This window comes from Hoplias malabaricus, chromosome 2, assembly GCF_029633855.1.
Source record: "Hoplias malabaricus isolate fHopMal1 chromosome 2, fHopMal1.hap1, whole genome shotgun sequence".
Classification (NCBI taxonomy): Eukaryota; Metazoa; Chordata; class Actinopteri; order Characiformes; family Erythrinidae; genus Hoplias; species Hoplias malabaricus.
The window spans coordinates 38,535,579-38,558,551 of NC_089801.1; the positions used below are offsets into that span (position 1 = coordinate 38,535,579).

Genomic DNA, 22,973 nt, shown 5'->3' on the forward strand with positions numbered 1-22,973 from the left:
CAGGCTGAATAGTATCATCTACATCTTCACTGATTCTTCTGCTGAACAGGAAACTACATTTCTTGGAACCTGCCTTGCTATTAAATAGACCTGAAACACCATGCCAAACCGAGTAAGGCTTCACACACAATCTAAATTAGTGTATCAGTGGCTGGCTAAGGCTGGCTGAGTTCCTGATTCCAGCTCAAGATGGTCTGCTGTGTTTCATAGAGAAAGAACTTGCCAACTTGGCAGTGACTGGTTTGGAGCCAAAAAAGCCAAGAATGTGCTACAGCAGGAGAGCTAATTTACGGTTCTGAAGATCTATCCATCTCCAATTTAGCACACCTGAGCCAGGTAATTAAAGCCTTCAGGGGCTTCTGGATATTGGAGACAGGTGTGTTAGAGGGACTCTGCACAGATGCAGAGCTTCTGAAGTTGGGCAACCTTGCGTAAATATCCTGTAGCTCAATTACTGAAGGGAGGCAACAAGGAGTGTAGCCAAGTGGATGTTTGTGACCTGCATTGAAGAGGACATTGCAACACAAGTTGCGTTCCAAAGCTTAGGCTTTGGCCTACGTAGGACTCTCCTATGAAGACTCCTTCTTAGTAACTTAGTAACTCTTCTGGTGTGTGAGTGAATGAGTGTGTATGTGAATGAATGTCTGTATGTGTGAGTGAATGTGTGTGTGCCCAGATATGGATTGGCACTCTGTCCTGGGTGAAATCCTAGTGCCCAATGCAGTCCTCCAGGGGGACGATTGTTCCTGGTTGAGAGTATGCTGTGCGCATTTGGCTGCCGCTTCTCGCCAGTGTGTGTGGATTGAGTGTTCTGAGCAGTGTGGATTGTAAAGCATCCTTGGGTGTCTAGAAAGGCCCTATATAAGTGTAACGATGGCTGGATGGATGGATGATAGATAGATAGATAGATAGATAGATAGATAGATAGATAGATAGTAAGTAAGTAACCTGATCACAAAAATGGAACGGTCTAAGGAGGCTCTGTCGTGACATCACTGGAAAGGTCTTGAAGCATTAACACAACTGTAAGTTAAAATAAATTGTATTTGCTTTATCTTGCAAGACAATACTATTTAAACAATTTTATTAAAACTCATACTTCCACCTTAAACACTGAAACTTCAATTTTAAACCTTTACATTTCAACTGAGATTAAAAATAAAATACTACTAAATATATGCCATATATGTTACTGTAATATGCCAATAAGCTAGTTGTTTTCCACTTTACAAGGTAAATGCACCCTGAAGGTCCGCTTTTTTCGCCGTGCCTTGTTTGTTTTCTCCAATGCACCATACGTCTGCAGAGAATTGTGGGTAACTGAGAGACTTGAAGCATATATCTGCTGCGTCCTTCAAATTGCGCCGAAAGTAGGCTGCATTTCTCGGCTGTATAGGAAGGATCCTTCACATTGATGTATCGGCTGAGAAATGCAACCGAACTTGGCCACAGCCTAGGCTTTGGAACACAGCTATAGTGATAAAGCTCCTGCCACGTTGTATATCTTCAGTAGTGACCTATCTGTACCTCCTCTCTGTTCTCTACAGGCTGTAGCAAGGGCACTTACCTGGTTTGCACCATGTCTTGACACCTATGATACTAGATTCTCTGTTTGGTCCCTGGTTCATTTTCCAGTACCACAACTCACCCCAAAACGTAGCAAGTAATGTCTCAAAACTCAGCGGGCTTTGGAAATCATAATAGTGGTGGTATCATTAAGCCTTATTTACTCATCATGTTTTCACATGCTGTTATTGTAGTTTGGGACTGAAAACAGCTCCGTCATCAGTTCAGACAGATCAGTACAGTTTTTTCACAGGATTCTTTCACTGGCCACCAAACCAAGGAGCATTTGAACCTCTTCAAAAGACCATGGCAAGGTTTACACATTACATTTTAGTTCATACTTGGTTCGCTTGGAACCACAGAGAGCAGGGACTAAAAGGAAAATAGTTCCAGGGACCAGGACCAAATTCACCTGATGGAAAAGCAGAAAAGCTGAGTATAGTAGAGTAGAGTAGGGACCATGCAGTAGAAAAGCAATATTAGTTTACACTCAGGGATTTCTCTCCAGACTAAAATGAACCAGTTCAGCCAGGACTGAAAGCAGTTTTACTTCTATGTTTCATCATACACACAAAATCAAGGTTTCAGGTTGCAGTAATCCTTGGAGGTTAAACCTGAAACCTCAGGTGTGGTCTGACTCTGATGGAGAACATATAGAGAGAAGGACTCATGCCTCAATACAGCAGTAAAATCTGTTTTAACTGTCCCGTTTGTTAGCCAAGAGGAGGCAGCATAGCTCTGGATGCACAGAGCCATGTTTTGGCCTCCATCAGAATAAAAAGAGTGAGTACATAGCAGCAGAAGATCAGACATAGGGTGTTGTTAGTTGGCGTGTGGGAATTCATCATGTTGGTGTATCTGAGGACCAAGTGCAGATGGCAGAATGGAGAGCTGCAGAATGGTTGTGGCCACAAGCAAAATATTGATTGGTTCACATTTCATAATAAGCCTTTCATCTTTCAAGAAAAATTCACTTAGTCATTCAAGGCCAGAGAACAAGATTTCTGCCTCTGTAGAAAGGCGTTTGTGTGTGAGAGTGACTGGGTGAGTGTGGGAAGTGGTCCACAGGTGTGAGTGTGTTACTGTTCAGTGACCTAGTTTCCCAAAGAAGGTTGACAAAATAAATCCTCTTCTGTTGAAAATTAGTTATATATGTTTTATAAATATGGGAAACTCCATAAAAATGTACAACTTCAGTTAAAAATCTATTTGTATTTGTGTGTGTGTGTGTGTGTGAGAGAGAGAGAGAGAGAGAGAGAGAGAGAGAGAGAGAAAGAATGTGTGTTTGTATGTGTGTAAAATTGTCCTCAGCCATGAGTGTGTGTATGTATTTTTGTTCGTATGTGTGTGTGTATGTGATTCAGTCAGTCGAGGGAGGCGCGTGGAGGCGAGCAGGAAGGGGCACGAGCTCTCGGGGAAAGTCTTTTGAGTTGTGAGCAGTGCACCCTCTCTCTCTCCGCCTCGCGCTTCATGCCACTCACAGCAAGGACAAGATGTGGAGGCGCACGCGCTCTCGGTCAAAAGGCGCAGCGCTGAGAGCTCGAGCGGAGCCGTCGGGTCCCGGTCCCAGGACAGGCTCGCGGACGCGCCAGGAGGAGCGCGCGGACAGAGGAATCTCAGGTGCGAGGCTGAGGGTAACGGGGATGATGTTGTTGTTGATGATGATGATGGTGATGTAGAGGACGAAGAGGATGGCGCTCGAGGGTAACGCGAGCTGCACGGACTGCGCGCGGAACAGCAGCGCGAGCGCAGCCTCGGGCCCCGTGAGTGGCACGCTCGCGAGCGTCCTCATCTTCACCATCGTGGCGGACATCGTGGGAAACCTGCTGGTCATTCTCTCAGTCTGCAGGAACAAGAAACTGAGGAACGCAGGTGAGCAAACAAACAAACAGGTCGCTGAAGAAAGCAGGTGAGCACAGACAATCAAACAAACACAAAAAGCACACAAAAGCATCTAAACAAATTGTGGAATGCAGGTGAGCAAACAAACAAACAAAAAACACACACATACAAAAAAAGTATATAAACTAACTGAGGAACACAGATCAACAAAAAAATATACTTGAGGAATGCAGTTGGACCAACAAATGCACAAACAAACTAACAAAATAGAAAACACAGATAAATAAAAAATAAAGCAGACACATAAACATGGGTGAGCACACACAAACAAGCTAAAGAAGAATACAGAAAGCAAACAAACAAACAAAGTCAGCTGTGACAGTGAGAACAGAAAGTCGAGGGGTCAGTGTCTCTGCCTCTGGGGAACAGAGATGAGAAAGAATCCTATTGTCTTCAGCTTTGGGCTTTGTTTATTAAACTGAGAACTGCTTTGTGGACCACCCCTTATGATGGGCATAATTTAGACCTGGAACGGTCAACACTATCATAATCATAATTTAGTATTTAATTGTTTTTAGCCGTTATTTAAGGATTTATTGGTTGAAGGAGCTCTTTCAGTTACTGAGATTTTACACACACACACATACACACAATCACACACACACACACACACACACACACAAGCCAGACATACCCCTGCACCACTTTAGTCCCCAGTCAATAGTCTTTATGTATCAACTGATTCAGGACATGTTTCAGAGGAGATTAGATAAACAAAAGCAGAGAACAGGAGGCTCAAAACCCTGCTGTCTCCCCCAAACCATTAGATAAACTGTCCTTATACCTTTGTCCAGCTCCAATCTCACTTCAGACCTGGACACATACACACTGGGTCTGAAAGGACGTGCACGTGCCTTGCACTGAGAAATAGAAAGGACGAAGGACTTAAAAGTAGCCAGACAGCGGTGTTATATCATTTTTCAGGCTCATGAGTAGTTATGACTTTTTGAAAATGCCCGCTTGGACACACACACACACACAGACACACACACACACACACACACACACACACACACACACACACACACACCTATTCACAAAAGGGTGTGTGTGTGCAGCTATGCCAGATGTGCAGAGGATTGGCACAAGTCACTTGGACTCAGAGATAATCCCCTTAAGAAACCCCCGGGGACCCCATTCACTGATTCAGTATAAAATCTGAATGTAACATTTGCAGCATTAATAATGAGGCTCAGAATGGAGTGTGTACAGAAATGAACAGTGTTCCAGCGTTCTGCTGTGTGTCCCTTTTGGCTGCTGTGTTTCCAAATACACACACACACACACATACATACACACGCTTTGCATTATTACATAACACAGCACAGGAAAGCCTGCATAGCAACATAGACTGGGTTTCATAATGCCAAGTGCCACATGTTGCACATGAAGAAAAGGGCAGTGATTATATATTATAGAAAACAGATTATAGATGATCAATTATAAATAATTAGGATGGACACTGGGTAATTACAGTCAGAGGAGTTTGATGTTTCTCAGAGTGTGAGGGAGCTGGTGACACCCTCCAGCCAAAGGTTGCTTGTCTGTTTGTTTGTTTGCTTCTTCTTTGTTTATTTGTTTGTGTAGAAAAGCTCCACAGCGCAACTTTCCTGGCTTCAGGAGCTTTTCCATCCTCCATATCTCACTGTTTATTCAAAATTGAAGACCAGTGTGGTTAAGCCTAGGGGTTTATTTATTTATATATATATATATATATATATATATATATATATATATATATATATTATTAGAATTACATAAAATCAGCCATAATGTTAAACCACCTCCTGTTCCTCCTGTTCAGCACTCTTTGTCCATTCTCTCAGCTCCACTGACTACACAGGCGCATTCTGTAGTTTTACAATTACAGAGTGTAGTTCCTCTGTTGCTTTGCATACTTTGTTGTCCCCCTTTCTCCCTGTCATCCAGTAGTCAGGACCCCAACAGAGCAGGTAGCTTAGCGATTAAGTGGTGAATCATTCTCAGCACTAAACAGTGTTAAAGTGGTGTGTTGAATGGAAGTGTTATGACGAAGTGTGTTGTAATGAACAGAGAGACACATTCATGCAGCGAAAGGAAAAAACACTGCGGTTGGCCAAAGCTGTTATTTCAGATTTACCCAAAAAGTTGTAAATTTGAGCTTACAGAAAAAAAAAGGATTCAGGTCCTGGAGCATCCTGTTATATTTAACACAGGGAAAGTGTGCAGTTAAAGCAATAAATATTTTTTATTATTATTATTTTAATGTAAACTACTTAAAAATCAGGTGATTAAGAAACTTCTTTTGATTCTTCAAAGAAAAGACAAGAAGGGTCCCTCTGTAAAACCAAGCCATTTCCACTTCTGAACTTAGAAGATACAGGATATATCCTGATGTGGTATATAACAAATGTATGTGTGTGTGTGTGTGTGTGTGCAAGAGAGAAAAAGATCGAGTGCTGATCACCAGGCCTTAAAACAAAAGCAAAGAGATACTAGACAAGCCTAGCTTTGCTGGACTGCCATTAGCCATATAGCCATTGTCACAGAGGTGTTTCTGGCATTTCATAAACAGGAACGCCCAAAGTCTGGAGAAGTTTTGGTGCTTCATATCAATTTCTTTGTTTACATGTGGCGTTCATTATGTTATTGTATTATGTGTTGAGAAAATGGGCAGGACTAATAAGAAATGAAAAAAGAGAACAAACATTTGTTCATAATATGTAACACCGGCATCAGTGTTTCTCTTGGTCATTTGACTTAAAAAGAAATGCTAGATGATCTACCACAAAGAACAAAGAAGACCAAGGACATTTTGTTGATTTTGAGAATTACAATTAGTTATTTATTCAATGTAATATGTTAAAACATGTGAATCATAATGTGGCTATATGGAGTTATAAACACACTAACGCCACAAAATGTCTTCCAATATTTCAGACAAAGACTTAGACTCGTGAAATAATACAAATTCAGCAGTCCTCCTCTCTCTGTGAGATATAATACATGTGTAAATGTTGCTGAGTTCCAAGCCATCCAGCTGAGTTTGTGAATTAACCACTCGAGGCTCTGGCCAACGCACATGGTGTCGCGCAAAACACATCCGCAGAAACACACATGGTTCATGCTGAAGAACATACTGTTCTTTGGTTCCAGAGGAAAACAAATTTTTCGGGTTCGTGAACCAGTTTATGTCGGTGGAAACATGCCAAATTGTTCCAAATTTAGTTCACAAACCGGAATGTGAAATATGACTGAACTAACAACAGTAGTAGCGCCTCTGTAGTTTTCTCTGTGAAACATGGCTGAACTAACAGTTCCAACTCTGTAGTTATGCATGTTTCAACATTAGGAGTCAGTCAGTCAGTAAGCGGCTCTTCTAGGCCGGCCCGGTAGGCAGTCTGGCAAAAATCATAAAATAATAAAAACATCACAAAGGAATTATTTCATAATCATACTCCATAGACACACACACACACCACCCTCCCACTACCTTCACACAGTGAACTCCTGCAGACACAGGTTTCAGATCAGACCACACGTTTCCACAGGTAGCACCTTAGTAACGGAGCAGCCTCTCTTTCCCATCCACTCAGATCCCACCCTGTTCCATAACACTCTCTGCTCTTCAGGGAAGATATTACATTAACGGTTGGAACAATTCTATGAGGATTTAATGGCATTCAACCACAAGAACACTAGTGAGGACAGTCCCCCTGCTCCACAGCCCAGTGCTCAGGAAAATTTATACCCCTCTGACCTTGAGCCTGTCTCATGTGCAGCTGCTCCAGAGCATCCCATTGTATTACCTGCTTTTTGCAATGAGTGACACATTACCATTAAAAAATCCATGTTGTCTGGAAACTGGCCTGAAATGTTCACACTTTATAACTTCAGTAAACCTGAGAGCAGACGTGAGGGGACTGCCGTGGAGTCAGAGATAACCTAATTAAAGAATTCTAAAGCAAGTCCTGTTCATTGAAGTGTGCTTGTCATGTTCTCGCCCACAGTCTGTGTTGTTTAGCCTAGCATTCCTTCCAAAATGCCAGCGCTTCTCTCGGGGCTCTGTTTATGTAACGCCTCTTTATTTATTTAATCTTCTGTTGGGTTGTTTGTTTATTTATTTATTTATTTTTGCAGTTTTGCTTTTTATCTTGAGTGTGGATGGTTGTTATTGTGTGTGTGTGTGTGAGAGAGAGAGAGAGCGAGAGAGAAAAAGAGAAAGTTTGACAGAGAGTGAGCTAAAGAGAGCAGCATGATATCACACACACATTATCATTGTGTTTTCCACTGTGTCACACTCTCGCGGGGGTCTTTAAAGTTAAGTCCCCATATCTGTCTTTATCCCTCAGACAATAAATACTTTTCAACACTCTTGTGTGAGTGAGTGAGTGAGTGTGTGTGTGTGTGTGTGTGTGTGGCAGCAGTATGAAGTGTGTGTGTGTAGTTTGGACAATCCCTGTTATTTTTGATACTGATGCCCTCTATATTCACCAATGAGAGGCAGCCCATGTCTTAAAGGTTAAAGGACCAAAGGTTTCTGGTTCAATCCCCTGGACTGGTAGGAAAAATAGGAAAGGAACAACACTGTCTCCTCCCTGAACATCCACAGCTGAAATGCCTTTGAGCAAGGCTCACTCTGTTGCCTCCACGACCCTGAGAGTGGACCCTCAGTAGTAGTCCTTTGTGATGATGTCATTGTGAACGCAAATTAGTCTCCCTTTTGGAAGTACTGTTATCTCTTCCGCATCACAACTTCGCAGTTTACTGCATCATGGTTTTAGTATATTGTGGGTCAGCATAAGTAATGAAATGGGAATTTTTTTGTGGGAGATTTGCAAAAGCCCCACGTGAAGGCCAACAGATGACTCAGAAAAATGTACATTCTCTATTATCTGTATTTTTCTCCACAGATTTGTTTAATTAATAAGTGTTGTTATATTTATTACATTAAAAAAATCCTTTACTTGCACAGTATTTATTCTTAACATTGTCTACATAAGGCTTTAAAAAATGAACAGTAAAATACACATGTTTTTTTGACAGATGCTGTGTTTTTTTTTTCGTTTGATTGTTTGTTTTTTTGGTGGGGGGAGGTTTTTTGGCCAAGTATGACTTAAACCAACAGTAGTTTTTTACTTTAAAATGTATTCATTCATTCATCGTCTGTAACCGCTTATCCAGTTCAGGGTCACGGTGGGTCCAGAGCCTACCCAGAATCACTGGGCGCAAGGCAGAAAAGCAGAAACTGCACTATGTAACTTCTGGAGTGGGGTACCCACCATCTGGGTTGAGGCTCTGGCTGTGAGTGGAGTTGCAAAGCCAGCTTTGTGGCTTTAGAAAGGCCACTCTGTCCACAAACAGGTTAAACAGAGCTTAGAAAACAAGGACATAGTTCTGGAAAAGACCACGGACATGTCTTCACAGCTTAAGGATTCTGTCCAAACATACTGAGTTTAATGTATGGGGTCATTTTTTTTTAATCGCTCCTCATTAGTTTTCAGAGGACTGTGGGTCGACCAGCTTCTAGACTCTTTCCAAGAGATTGATTGCTTCAAGTGTGATGAAGCATATGGGCCCACACTCTCATTCATCCACCAGGACCTCTTCACCGCGCATGAAAGAAAGCTTTATTTGGTATTTTATCACCATGAAATCATTGCAAACCATTTTCTTCAACATATAAAACAGAGACATAAAATGAAACACACTTTCAAGCTGTTCAGGGTCAGGAAACTAGGGGCAGAGAATTCTTTTTTTGTTTTAACTCTGCACTCACAGCCTGGAACATAGGATGCACCGAGGGGAGAACAAGACACATTTTGTGTTTTCATTTTCACTGTATCTACTGCCTCTAATGGAGCTCAAACACACACACACACACACAGACACACACACACACACACACGTCTCCATGGTTTCAAGGACATTACATAGACTTTCATCTTCTATGTGGAGACTTACTCTAGTCTCGCATTGCCAGGCTCTCTAGGAAGGGTCTAGGCAGAGTGTGGTACCTTTCACCAATTTACATGGCCAAGAACTACCTACTGCTACAGGAAAAGGAATTTGACTGACATGCAAAAGGACCAATCACGTCTGCTGTTTTTGCATGATATGTAGAAGGAGGCAGATCAGACTTTTAAAACAGTACTTGGGCTGAGACTGATGACGTTTCCCAAGAACACGAGAACGCAAGTACAGAATACGTTTTGAGAAATGGCTAACCTCATCACGAACTTGTGGGCGGAGCATCTGTAGCTGAGGCTAGACTTACCCAAACTTTAAACTTAACTACATCCCTAATCTTAACTCTAATTTTAAGCCTAATTTTAATTCTAAACCTTACCTTAAACTTAACTCTAAACACTACACCAAACAGATGTATTAATTTACATTATATTATCATTTATTCATTTGTTTGTAACTTTGTTTGTTTGTCCAATAAAGAAAATAGTTAAAGAGGATTTGGTCCCCACAATGTCTTTTGGGCCTCAAACACACACACCAATGGAACCAGAACATGCTGTTTCACTGCCTTAACCTTAAATTAACACAAAAACTAAGTTATAAGTTATAAAAACTGGTTTGGAGTTTAGCGTGGTTGTGATGTCACACATACAGACATTTAATTTCCACCTATTGCAGTTAATTCCACCCATTCCTGCTGAAGTAATTAAAAATGTAGTTTGTATCAGAGTTATTAGAATAACTGAAGGAAAATGGTTAAATGTTGTCCTGCTCTTGGCTGTTAGGAAACAAGCAGATTACTGCAGCATTTTAAAATGATTCACATATCTGAATGGATCAGCATCTTACATTCTCTATAGTATGTTTCCATAATTTTTTTCACCCAGACCAATAAGAACAGAGCTCATTTACATATATCAGTCTCGTAGGAACAGTAACAAAAACTTAAGAAAGGTTTGTTAATGGTCATGTAGACATGTTATGAAGGGCTATTTCTGTTACATAAAACCAGATGGAAGTCATAAGAGGACCTTAGAGAAAGAAGGGAGACTGTGGAGAGTATGGATTATTGACCACTCATCACTAAAGAGTAAGGGCTTAATTAGCCTGAGTCAGGTGCATCTGATCCAGGTTCACTCTACACAGCGATAAATATCCAGAACCTAGAACTAGATACAGCCACATGCCTCAGATCAGGAACCTCTCTGCTCCTGTAAAGGAAACCTGAACTTGTTCTCACTTCAATTTCCAGTTGGGTGGCTAAGGCTCTGGCCTAAATCCATCTGTCCCAAAATACAGTCCAGCCCTAGTGAGCACTGCCAAGTAAGAGAACCAGAGAAAGCAGAACTCAGAGGAACCGAGATTCATCATTAGAACCTCTTCAACAGCAAAAGAATTCTCAAAGGGAAAAATCCCTAAGAAATGAGGAGAAATCATGGGTGAACAAAGACTTAACAATAACTGAGAGGAACCAAGACTCATAAAGAAACATACTAAGCACATGAGGAAACAACACAAGGACCCAAGACCCAAAATGAAAAAGTTCCTGAGATTACCTAAGGGCATGAAGAAGAACAAGAAGTAGAAAAACACTAAATCCTTTAGGGAAACCAAGACTTCCTCAGAGAGAGAGAGAGAGTGTGTGTGTGTGTGTGTGAGAGAGAGAGAGAGAGAGAGAGAGAGAGAGGATGAACGAGTAAGAGGAATCAAGACTCACAATCCCAGAATCGAGTCAAAACTCAAAGACACAGAGAAGATTCCAGACTTAAAGGTATAACTTCCTTAGAGCCAAAGATGAAAACACAAGGAACCAGGATTCAGGGGGAAACAGTAGTAACCGCATTAAGATGAAGCATAGAGATAAACCAAAACTTGAGGGTAAAAAAAGGAAGATGAGAAAACCTGAGTAACCAAGACTGAAAGGATAATTTACCTATGTGCATGGGTAAGACCAAGATGTTCTTAAGACTCAAAAACATTTAAGGGAGAAGTGAGAGAAGCAAGATTGAAAATCCCAGAGAGGAACCAAAACTCAGAAATAGAGCCTCAGTAGTGCATGAGAATCTCTAGAACCCTAGAGAACATGGTAGGTGTGATGAAGGTAAGGTTAGGAACAGATGTGATGGACAGTGGATTGTATAACTGCTGATTTCAAACAAACCACACCTAGTTAACAAAACCCCGGATGAAGCTGACGCTTATTAAGATGGTTGTTTCCTGAAAAGACGCAAGTCCTTCTCCCATTTACAGGAGACACTGATAATAAAACACAGTGTCTCTGGGACGGTGGAGAAAGAGGATGATTAAAACCAGTGTGTGGTGTGTGTGGACACAAGGACAGTGAGTAAACAAGCTGTAAATGTTTATAAGCTTCATCTCACCATGGAAAATGACCAGCAAACTTAATTCATTCACTCTCTCAAAACATAAGCTTCCTTTCACTTTACAGCAGCATCAAAACAAGAGTTAGCATGCTTCGACTTGCATGTCCATGTACAAACCGGATTCCAAAAAAGTTGGGACACTAAACATATTGTGAATAAAAACTGAATGCAATAATGTGGAGGTGCCAACATCTAATATTTTATTCAGAATAGAACACAAATCACAGATCAAAAGTTTAAACTGAGAGAATGTATCATTTTAAGGGAAAAATATGTTGTTTCAAAATATCATGGCGTCAACAAATCCCCAAAAAGTTGGGACAAGACCATTTTTTACCACTGTGTGGCATCCCCCCTTCTTCTTACAACACTCAACAGATGTCTGGGGACAGAGAAGACCAGTTTCTCAAGTTTAGAAATAGGAATGCTCTCCCATTCATGTCTAATACAGGCCTCTAACTGTTCAATCGTCTTGGGCCCTCTTTGTCGCACCTTCCTCTTTATGATGCATCAAATGTTCTCTATAGGTGAAAGATCTGGACTGCAGGCTGGCCATTTCAGTACCCGGATCCTTCTCCTACGTAGCCATGATGTTGTGAGTGCTGCAGAATGTGGTCTGGCATTATCTTGTTGAAAAATGCAGGGTCTTCCCTGAAAGAGATGACGTCTAGATGGGAGCATATGTTGTTCTAGAACCTGAACATAGTTCTCTGCATTAATGGTGTCTTTCCAGACAAGCTGCCCATGCCACAAGCACTCATGCAACCCCATACCATCAGTGATGCAGGCTTCTGAACGGAATGTCGATAACAACTTGGGTTATCCTTGTCCTCTCTGGTCCGGATGACATGGCGTCCCAGTGCTCCATAAAGAACTTCAAATCATGACTCATCTGACCACAGAACAGTCTTCCATTTTGCCACACTCCATTTTAAAAGACCCCTGACCCAGTGCAAACGTCTGAGCTTGTGGAGCTTGCTTAGAAATGACTTCCTCTTTGCACTGTAGAGTTTCAGCTGGCAACAGCGGATGGCACGGTGGGTTGTGTTCACTGACAATGCTTTCTGGAAGTATTCCTGAGCCCATTCTGTTATTTCCTTGACAGTGGCATTCCTGTTTGAGGTGCAGTGACGTTTAAGGGCCCGGAGATCACGAGCATCCAGTAGAGTTTTACGGCCTTGACCCTTACGCACAGCAATTGTTCCAGATTCTCTGAATCTTTTGATGATGTTATGCACGGTTGATGATGATGATAACTTAAAAGTATTTGCTATTTTACGCTGGGTAACACCATTCTGGTATTGCTGCACTATCTTTCTGCGCAATAATGGTGGAATTGGTGATCCTCTTACCATCTTGGCTTCAGAGAGACACTGACACTCTGAGAAGCTCTTTTTATACCCAATCATGTTGTCAATTGACCTAATTAGTGTTAATTGGTCTCCCAGCTGTTCGTTATATGCTCAATTTCCTAATTTCCAGCCACTTATTGCTACTTGTCCCAACTTTTTTGGGATTTGTTGACACTGTGAAATTTTGAATCAACATATTTTTCCTTTAAAATGTTAAATTTACTCAGATTAAACTTTTGATCTGTCATCTATGTTCTATTCCAAATAAAATATTGACATTTGCCCTCTCCACATCATTGCATTCACAATTTGTTTAGTGTCCCAAATTTTTTGGAATCCGGTATGTACATGGATTTGCATTAATTTACTGATCCATTGATTGATTGATTCATTCAAATTCTGTAATCACGCCTGTGGGTCCAGAGCCTACACAGAACTGATGGGTGCAGGGCAGGACCACGACCTGGACGGGACACCAGTCCATTCAAAAGGCACCACATACTCACCCTGTCACTCACACTCCCACCTGTGAACAATTGAACATACTCAGTCCCTCACACACTCACACTTATGGACAATGTCACACACTCAATCCACCTACTAATATATGCATTTAGACTTTGGGAGGAAAGCAAAGCCCCTGGAGGAAACACAGACACAAAGGGAACACATCACACTCGTCACAGACAGTGATTCGAGGAGATCCTACCCATGACCCAGAGACACTGCAGCTGTATAACAGCGTCACCACCTGCAGTGCTGCCATGCTGCTTGATAAGGACTTTAAAATGTGAATGTTAGCCAATATAAACAAACAAACAAACAAACACTGCAGTGTACAAGGTTGAGGCCAAACTGATCAATTCAGGAAATCAGTTCCATTAGCCGAATGAATTAAATGAATCGCACGAAAAAGCGTCCTTCAAGGAGCGTCAGCACAGAGCTGAATTTCAATCTTCTGAGAGCGAACTGGCCTCAGCCCTTTTCCGTGTTTTCTGTTCCATATTAATAAGAGTGGAGCTGAGTGCAAGGCCAGCGGCTGTGGATCAGGAACAGCGAAGTTCAGGATCGAAAACATCACTGATCAGACGCCTGGCAAAAAATTTAACCTCCACCTCAGGGTTTCCTGACCTAGCGTGATTAGCCCACAGACTACTACTGTTACCCAGATTCCCCCAGGACTTCAGTCATTGCCAATTCCACCCACATGCTACGTCTCCCTGATTTAAGTTGGGAGGATGAGGTGCGTGTTGTGCTGGCTTTTGCGAGTGTTAAATAAATCATGTTATCTGTGTTTGTACAGAGCTGCACTATTTTGATTAAAGTTTGGTGTCTTTCAGAGTTTAGAAAAGTTGCACAGTATCACATGGTACAGGGTTGGCATCACCATATTTTAGTTTTCTGGACCCTATATGTTCAAAAGTATTTTTACAACATGTTTTTAAAAGTAGAAGACCAAACAAGATACTATAGGACAGCATGAGGAGGACCTGATGAGAGAAACCAAGATTCAAAAAGAATAAACTCTATTAGAAGATATGAAGAAAACGAGGAACTAAAACTCTCCTCGCAGACTAAGAGGAACTAAATCTCTAAACTGCAGATCAAGGTGAAGAACTACTGAGAAGAACCAATACTCGAAATCACAGATAGTACTTTTCCAGCAAAAGCAGTCTTATGTTTTAACCAGTTACTTTCAGGATTTGTGGAACCTTGGTGCTCCCAGGTAAAATGGCCCGCTGCATTTCCACCAGTTTTGATGGGAACCAGTCATACAGGAATGCATGTGTGCATGCTTATCTACATTTGTACATAAATATTTGATCTGTACACAAAAGTCTGTTTTGTGTATCTTGTATGAATATGACTTCAAAAATATATGATTATAAAGACTTACGCCTACGACTTGAATTATTACGGGTACGACTTCTAGTTTACGAACACTAATTGGAAAGTGAGAAAAAACTGTCAAAATTTCATCACTGTACTCAAATGCATAGAGCAGACGGCCAATCGATTCGATACAGTGCACATGCATGGCCTTGGTTTGAAGTGGTGGTGGCAGGGTCTGTGTACATTTTATTCGTTTGGTTCTTGGACTGAATGGAGAATGGAGAACAAAAAAATGTATTCATTTTCAGTTTGAACTAACGAAGACAATACAGTCGGTGTTTTGTATACGGTTCATTATTTTGATTTGGAAGTGTGGGCAGGGTTAAAGCACACTTTAAAACTCATTGGTTGTATTCCTAAAACACACACAAAACAGACTTTTGTGTACAAATTAAATATTTATGTGCAAATGTAGATGAGCATGCACCCTTTCCTTTTCAACAGTAATCATACTCCATAAGGGGGGCTCTGTGGGGAACCTTGTTCTAGCATTGCTGTGGTTGGATTCAGCTCTGAAGCCAGAGGTAAATAGAGTCAGAACAGGGTCATGTATGGTCAGATCAGTGAGAGAAAATATATGTAAACGTGGAAAGCTCCTGCAGAGCTTGTGAACAGTGGAGAAAAGTAGCCAGTCCTCCACGAGCACTGAACACAGCCCCAGAATCACACAAAGATCCTTTCTGTTTTACTTCCTTTTATTAATTTATTTTTATAACACTCTGTAAATGACTTGTCCAGCTCCACTGTGACATAACGGCTTTTCTGAGGCAAAACATAATGGATGGACAAGTCTTCATTTAGAAAGCTAGAACTGTGTTATAGTTTTGATTTGAGCAGGGATGCCAGTTCAATTCAGACACTTTATACTTCGAAGGACGCATTTATAGGTTGATTACATCACAGCAGCGTGATTATGCTGTCCCTTTTCCAAGACTCCCTTGTATGTGGCCAACAAATGCAGGTTCAATTTAAGCATAATACCTCAACTTTAGGATTAGGAATATTTCTTTAGAAGGTTTGTATTGACCAGTATCAATAATACACCATGTTCACTGAGGAGAGCTTAGACACAGATGAAAGACCAGGATGCAAAGTTACAGATGAATGTGCATTCATTAACAGAATGATATATGACCATCCACTGTTGTTTGTATCTGAGTACAAAATCCATTCAGACCCTGCAAATTGTGTATATTTCAGACACCTCTAATGCTCTGGGTTTTTGTCTCTTTCACTTGCTCATAAGCATTTTGAATGTCTTTCAACACTAACATTTCCACATAAACATTTCTTCAGATAGCAAAATAAAACCTCATAATACTCTTATTAGACTGTCTGGACAGTTTAACAACATTCTAAACAGAAAATAAAAGCAGAGACTCAATAGAGAGACAGCACACAGTGAGAAGGAGGGAGGGAAAAACTTCACACGCCCTTTAGAGACAGGCTCAGGAATAGGGTGCGTAGTTGAACATGTGATCAGTTTTCTTATCGTTATAAGTTTATAACGTGTTTATAAGTTATATAAGTTTATATTAAGAGGAAATCTCCAGGGTTCTGATGAGTTGTGCTACCTTGTCGAAATGTGCTGCCATAGTGTATTATGTACAGTTGCTTAAAAAAAACAGTAGGTGAGACTTTGATAAGCTAAATGTAGTAACAAAATGCTGCCCACAGAAGTATAAGAAATTATAAGATAATTACAGTGATTTTATAGTCATTTAATTGGCTGTGTACAGTTTTGGAACACTCAAGCAAATAATAACTTTAACCTAAGATTGTGTTCCAAGGTCGCGGTGGGTCCGGAGCCTACCCGGAATCATTGAGCGCAAGGCAGGAATACACCATGGAGTGGGCTCCAGTCCTTCACAGGGCAAGACACACACATTCACTCACACATACGGACACTTTTGAGTTGCCAATCCATCTACCAACGTGTGTATTTGGACCGTGGGAGGAAACCCACGCAGACACGGGGGGGACACACCAAACTCCTCACAGACAGTCACCCGGAGCAGGATTCGAACCCACAACCTCCAGGTCCCTGGAGCTGTGTGACTACGACACTAACTGCTGGAAGGTAGCACAACTCATCATAACACTAGCCCTGCTGCTTAAGAACCCTTCTTTGTTTCTAGGTGGGAACTAACATTACTGGTTCTTGAACCAATATATGTTGTTGGAAACATACAGGATGGTATCAATTTCATGAACAGGAACCCAACCGACTCCATGTTTGTGTAAAAGGGCTAAGAGAGGATAGAAAGAAAAAGAGAGAAGAGAGGGCTTGGGCCATAAGTCAAGACCTCTGTTAGTGTGAGATGAGAGTGAGAGAATGTTGGGTTTAAAAGAGATAGGACCCTTACAGATCTGTGCTGAGTGATGGAGAACACGAACATGATGTAATCATTGGGAATGATGTCCATATCTTGGGTTGAATACATACATCAGCATGTATTTTGAAATACAGAATCAGGAAATGTTGATCATTTTATAGTTAACAGTTTTGAGAATGCTGGAGTTGTACAGTGCAATATTGTTAATGCTGGGAATTCTGCAGATGTGTATTTGCTAATGATGGGAATTATTACAGAGAGAAACACTGATGGTGTGGAACACACATTTTGGGAGCATTATAGCTGAAAATGGAAGCGCTGTAGCTGGGAATATGATGTTAAATGTTTGGAAATGTTGAACTGGGAATGTCAGGAATGTTGTAAATGATGCAGTTGTGTAGAATTGTTAAGGCTGCAATTGGGAAGTGATGTTTTCTATAGCTATACTGGAAGCTGTTCATCCCTTTTTGGGGGGAATGTTGTGAATAAGAAAGCATTTGCTGAAATTCCGGAGCTATGCGTAATTCACTTAAAGTAGCTGGCATGGGATCACAGGAATCCAGGGTGGAAGTTGGACATTTTAGGGTTGAGACAATGATGACTAGTTTTCCTTCCATAGGCAGATGATTCCTCTGGGTGGGAAATGCAATCCATCACTGTAGAATGAACTTGTTTGGTTTGGAAAAGCCTGGAATATTTTGGGAAATCAATTAATATTCCCCATTCATATCCCCTACTTTTTCTCTCTTTTCTTATCCTCTTCTCTGTCTCACATACTCTCCACACTCTCCTGATTTTCCCTTTCTTATCTTACCTTCCCTCTCTCATTCTTTTCCATTATCTTTCTCTTACTCTTTACGGTCCCTCGTCTCACTTCTCACTCACACTACTTCTCTTTTTGCTCAGTCTTAGACTATACCTCTCTTTTTCTTTCCTTCCTTTTTAGTCCCTTATTTTCCTCCATCTTTCCCCACAGCACTGACTCTGTTTAAATGTGTAGTTATATCATCAGCTGTTGATTGTAATTGAGAGTGAATGTGCTCCTGCAGGTACATGTGTGTGTGTGTGTGTGTTAGTTGCTCTTATATGGTCATGTCTGACACTCCAGTGTGTGTTTGTGTGTGTGTGTGTGTGTGTGGGGGGGGGGGGGGTGTTAGTGGTGGTGGGGCGGAGTGGGGTGGGGGCATTGTTTTCAGCCTGTATGTTAGATACTGTGTGTTTTTTTATGGAAATAAAGCTGGAATCACTTTGGGGAAGTTTAGTCCAGAGCTCAGATATTTACCTTTAGGCATCAATAAACACTGTTTTCCTATTGGAGAGTTAAGCAGTCAGACAAACTTACCAGACAATTAAATACATCTGTAAAATGATGACAGTAATAACATACCTATATATTAACTTTGACTTCCATAGCAGTTACTGGTTTGTTCATATTTTAAATGGATATATTATGAAAAATGCCTTTTTCAGTGTATGTTCACTTTAATTTAGGGATCTGGAGCCCATCAACCCATACGTTGTGAACAGAAATGTCCCGATCAATTTTCTTTGCCCCCAATCCCAAGCCGAGTCTTTTAAAAATCTTTTTGAAAATCTGACAATAAATATTATAAAATATAAAATATTATTTTTAATCTTATATGAAATCATTCATTCATTCATTGTCTGAAACCGCTTATCCTGTTGAGGGTCACTGTGGGTGTGGAGCCTACCCAGATTCACTGAGCTCAAGGCAGAAGCACACCCTGGAGGGGGTACCAGTCCTTCACAGTGTGACACACACACACACACACACACAAAAACACATATTCACTCACACCTATGCAAACTTTTGAGTCGCCAATCCACCTACCAACGTGTGTTTTTTGGACTGTGGGAGCACCTGGAGGAAACCCACACCGACAAGAACACACCAAACTCCTCACAGACAGTCACCCTCCAGGTCCTGGGAGCTGTGGGACTGCGACACTGCCTGCTGTGCTACCGTGCTGCCCTTAGAAGAAATCAACCTATGTTATTTTTTTGTATAATTACTTTGATTCTAAAAGTCTGTCAGCTTTATTATCACCACAGATGTGTTGAGGGATTAATGATTAATTTAGTTTCTTCAAGACACGGTGCTAAAATAAGTTGCATTTTTTCAGCACTGACCTGTTTCTCTCAGCGCAGCTGCAAAACTAACCCCTGTAACCCTGTAACCCCTGTCCACTTAACTCAATGGTAAATTTGACGTCATTTACACTAGTTAAAATGGTCAAATAGTTATTTCGCCCAGTCAAAATGTAATTAGAGATACCTTAATTTAGAATTACCTCTATTCATAACTTAATTGCATAAATCTGTAATGTAAATTCAGTCACACGATTTAATGTTAAAATGGCTGGCCATAGGTATCTGCCTCATCTCTAAGAGAGAGCATCATGTCTCAAATAAATCATGGTCTTAACAGTCTCTCTTCAAATATATGGAACAAAACACGTCTTACATGGGTCCAAAACACCACATGGCATTACGTGTCCAAATATTGGACGGTTGACGACTCTAATCACGTGACCCTGCGCTCCAGCTCTGAATTCAAATCACGGGAATGTGCATTTTTTTTTGGAACAGTCAGAAAGAAATGTGTCCGCTACGGTGGCCAGCAGAGTCAGATCACAAAAACACGCTACAGGAGGAGGAGGAGAGTGTGAGCTTACCGCCTAGAGGAAACAGAGGACAAAAACATGGGACAAAACGAGCCGTTCGGATTCCGTTCCACTTCTGACATCAAGTTTCAGAGGATTGCCCCCCCCCCTTTACCTGAATATGTCCAATCACGTTCATATGAGAGCACAGAGACAAGGTTAATGCCACCTAACAGCTGATGTGTGGTGAGGAGACTGGTGTAGATCGGCTGTTGTCGATTCATCCATAAGGAGGCTTCACATTGGTGGTGAAGGCAATCCCAAAGGTGACGGTTAACAACCCAAAGAACATGAGGAACTTTCAGGGTCTAGAAAGGGCCGTGGAAGTGGAATTATGTTCATTCCTTCATTCATTCATACATTTATTTATTTATTTATTTATTTATTACAGGACAGAACACTTGACCTGGATGTTTTAGATATTCAAATGAGAACATCTTTGTTCATCTGAGTCATATTACAAAGAGCAGGATTCTACTTTCTCTACTTTAGACAGAATACAACGTCAGTTGTACAAGCCGTGTTTTGGGGAGCGGGGGTGGGGGGTCGCTGTTTAACTCACTGTATTATTGAAAACTAAAAACATGGATTTTTGGCGTGTCGGTGGGTCTCCAGTGTGAAGGCAGCAGTGTGTGTGTGTGTGTGTGTGTGTGTGTGTGTGTGCTGGGAGTTTGTCAGTTTGACATTCGACATTACTCTCGTCTGTCTCCAGAAAACTCCCACGCACCTCGTTCCACAGCTGAGCAGAACATCGCCGGCGTAATTATTAATGCACATTAACAGAGCTGAAGGATTCCTCAGCTCTCTCCACGTAATCACACTGCTGTACAACTCTCTCGTAATCTGCACACACCCAGCAGAGATAGTAACAATAATATAGTAGTAATTGTGGTAGTTCTTTTCATTTTAATTTTATTATTTTACGTTATAAAATCTATATATAGTCTATATATAAAAGCTGTGCGGTACTTCTACTAATCAGAAAGCGAGCGTATAACGGTCCACTGGCATAAAAAGGCTGTCTCACCACTGACTGAAGACCACTGCTGGTCCACCGTCGGACCACTCAGATTACTGTCCTGTACAGGATATAACTCATTTATAATCTCCTCACACAGATTTTAATTTAAGATTTAAGAGACTTTTATTCTGGAAATAAAAACTAATACAAATATTACCAACAACTATGAGAGATATAATAATGAGTATAAGCCTGAGAGAAAATGATTATGATAAAAAATTTTGACACTGTGCTGGATTAAAATTATTTACTAATCTTATTTATAAAGAATACCAAAACAAACCTAATGAAGGGAAAAATGTACATTGGATTGTGAATGAAAAAGTGCTTTTTGTCTAATATTTAGCATTTTGTCTAAAATTACGCTGTGCAAAACACTAGTGGACCCCCAACTTTGTCCTCAGTGGACCAACAGTGGTCCGCCGTCTCCTTGCTATCAGGGTAATGAAATACTAAGTTCATTCATTCATTCATCCTGATCAAAACTCATGGTGGGTCATGAACCCATCTGGAGAGCAGAAACACACAATGAATCACAGGACATCACACACTCACCCAGTCACAAACACACACACACCTTTGGACCGTTTTACACAGCTACTCACTGACTTCAGTGTCTTAAATTCTGTCCAAATTAATTCACAGCTGAGTTCTATGTTGTTAAGGCAGTCGCTAAGGTATTTTTTGCTGGTTGCTAAGGTATTCTATGTAGCTGCTTGGGTGTTCCTACATGGTTGCTATGCTATCATTTATTGTTGCTAGGGTTTTCGAAATGGCTCCATATTCACTTATAGTGTATGATTTTGGACATTATCTCTTGCAGGTTTTTACCCAACAACTCAGTGTAATATGGGTGGTGCTAGTATACATGTGTTGTACACTAATTTTTGTATGGAGTTAAATCATTGTAACTAGAACCTGAAACTGCAATCATCATTCGAAACAAAAGTGTGAAATTTGGTGTTATTGAATTTTATAACAGATATTTTTGGATTAAAAAAATTTAAGGCAATCAAAATGTCAGGTAAAAATAATTCAGGTAATAAAATTCAGAAAAAATTTTTTAAAAAAATTTGGTCTGAAATTTCAGGTCACACAGGTCTGGAAATTTAAGTTCAGGTCTGGACATATAGGGAAACATCTGGGATACTAGGAAAGGACAAAAAAACCAAGACCTAATCAAACTCATACCTTTCCAATCAAAATACATCTACAGAGCTCATTGAGAATGCCTTATTTAACACAGAAACATGAGCATAGACGACCGTGGCTGAAGATAACAGCGGTGGATAACAGTTTTTTCAAGTAGTAGAGAATTTTTCTTTCTCCTGTTTATATAAGTGCATGTTAGATACTGCTGTGTATTGTTTTATTGGTTAGGTATTTTAGTTTATTAAGTTATTTATTTTGGATCATTCATGAGTACTGCTCAAATTAATAGAATGTTGGTATAATTTGCACTGTTCTCCATTTTCTCTCACAAATGTAACTGCACAGGAATTTATTTAAATGATAATATGGCCGTGCTGCAGTGTAGGAAAAGATACTGTAACGCAGATGTTTTTTAATATATAATTCAATAACACCAAAAATTTCACACATTTTTTAAATCATGGTTTCTGGTTTAGGTTCAGGTGACACTGATTTAATAGTGCACTGTATGGTGAATAGGGAACAGTGTTGGACACAGAGCTAGAGTATGTCCATGATGACAAATTAGAGAAGAAGAGGAAGAAGAAGAAGAAGAAGAAGAAGTAACTGTCAGAATGCTAATAACTCTAGCATCACTTCATAATTTTTGAGAGATGTTCCACTAAAATCTGAAAGAGCAGCAGGCTAGCTACACCCCTGTTGCTTGTATAAATTATTCATCTCAAATACTTATA

At 40.6% G+C, this 22,973-nt stretch overlaps 1 protein-coding gene across 1 annotated transcript in view; it reads left to right on the top strand.

Annotated features, from left to right (window-relative positions):
- The first annotated feature begins 3,230 nt into the window (after positions 1-3,230).
- mtnr1c (melatonin receptor 1C) overlaps positions 3,231-22,973 on the top strand; it is a 34,159-nt gene continuing 14,416 nt past the window's right edge. Inside the window, exon 1 of the mRNA XM_066659366.1 lies at positions 3,231-3,438. Within this exon, the coding sequence (XP_066515463.1) occupies positions 3,258-3,438 (181 nt within the window). The 5' untranslated portion in view covers positions 3,231-3,257. The remainder of the gene's footprint in view (positions 3,439-22,973) is intronic.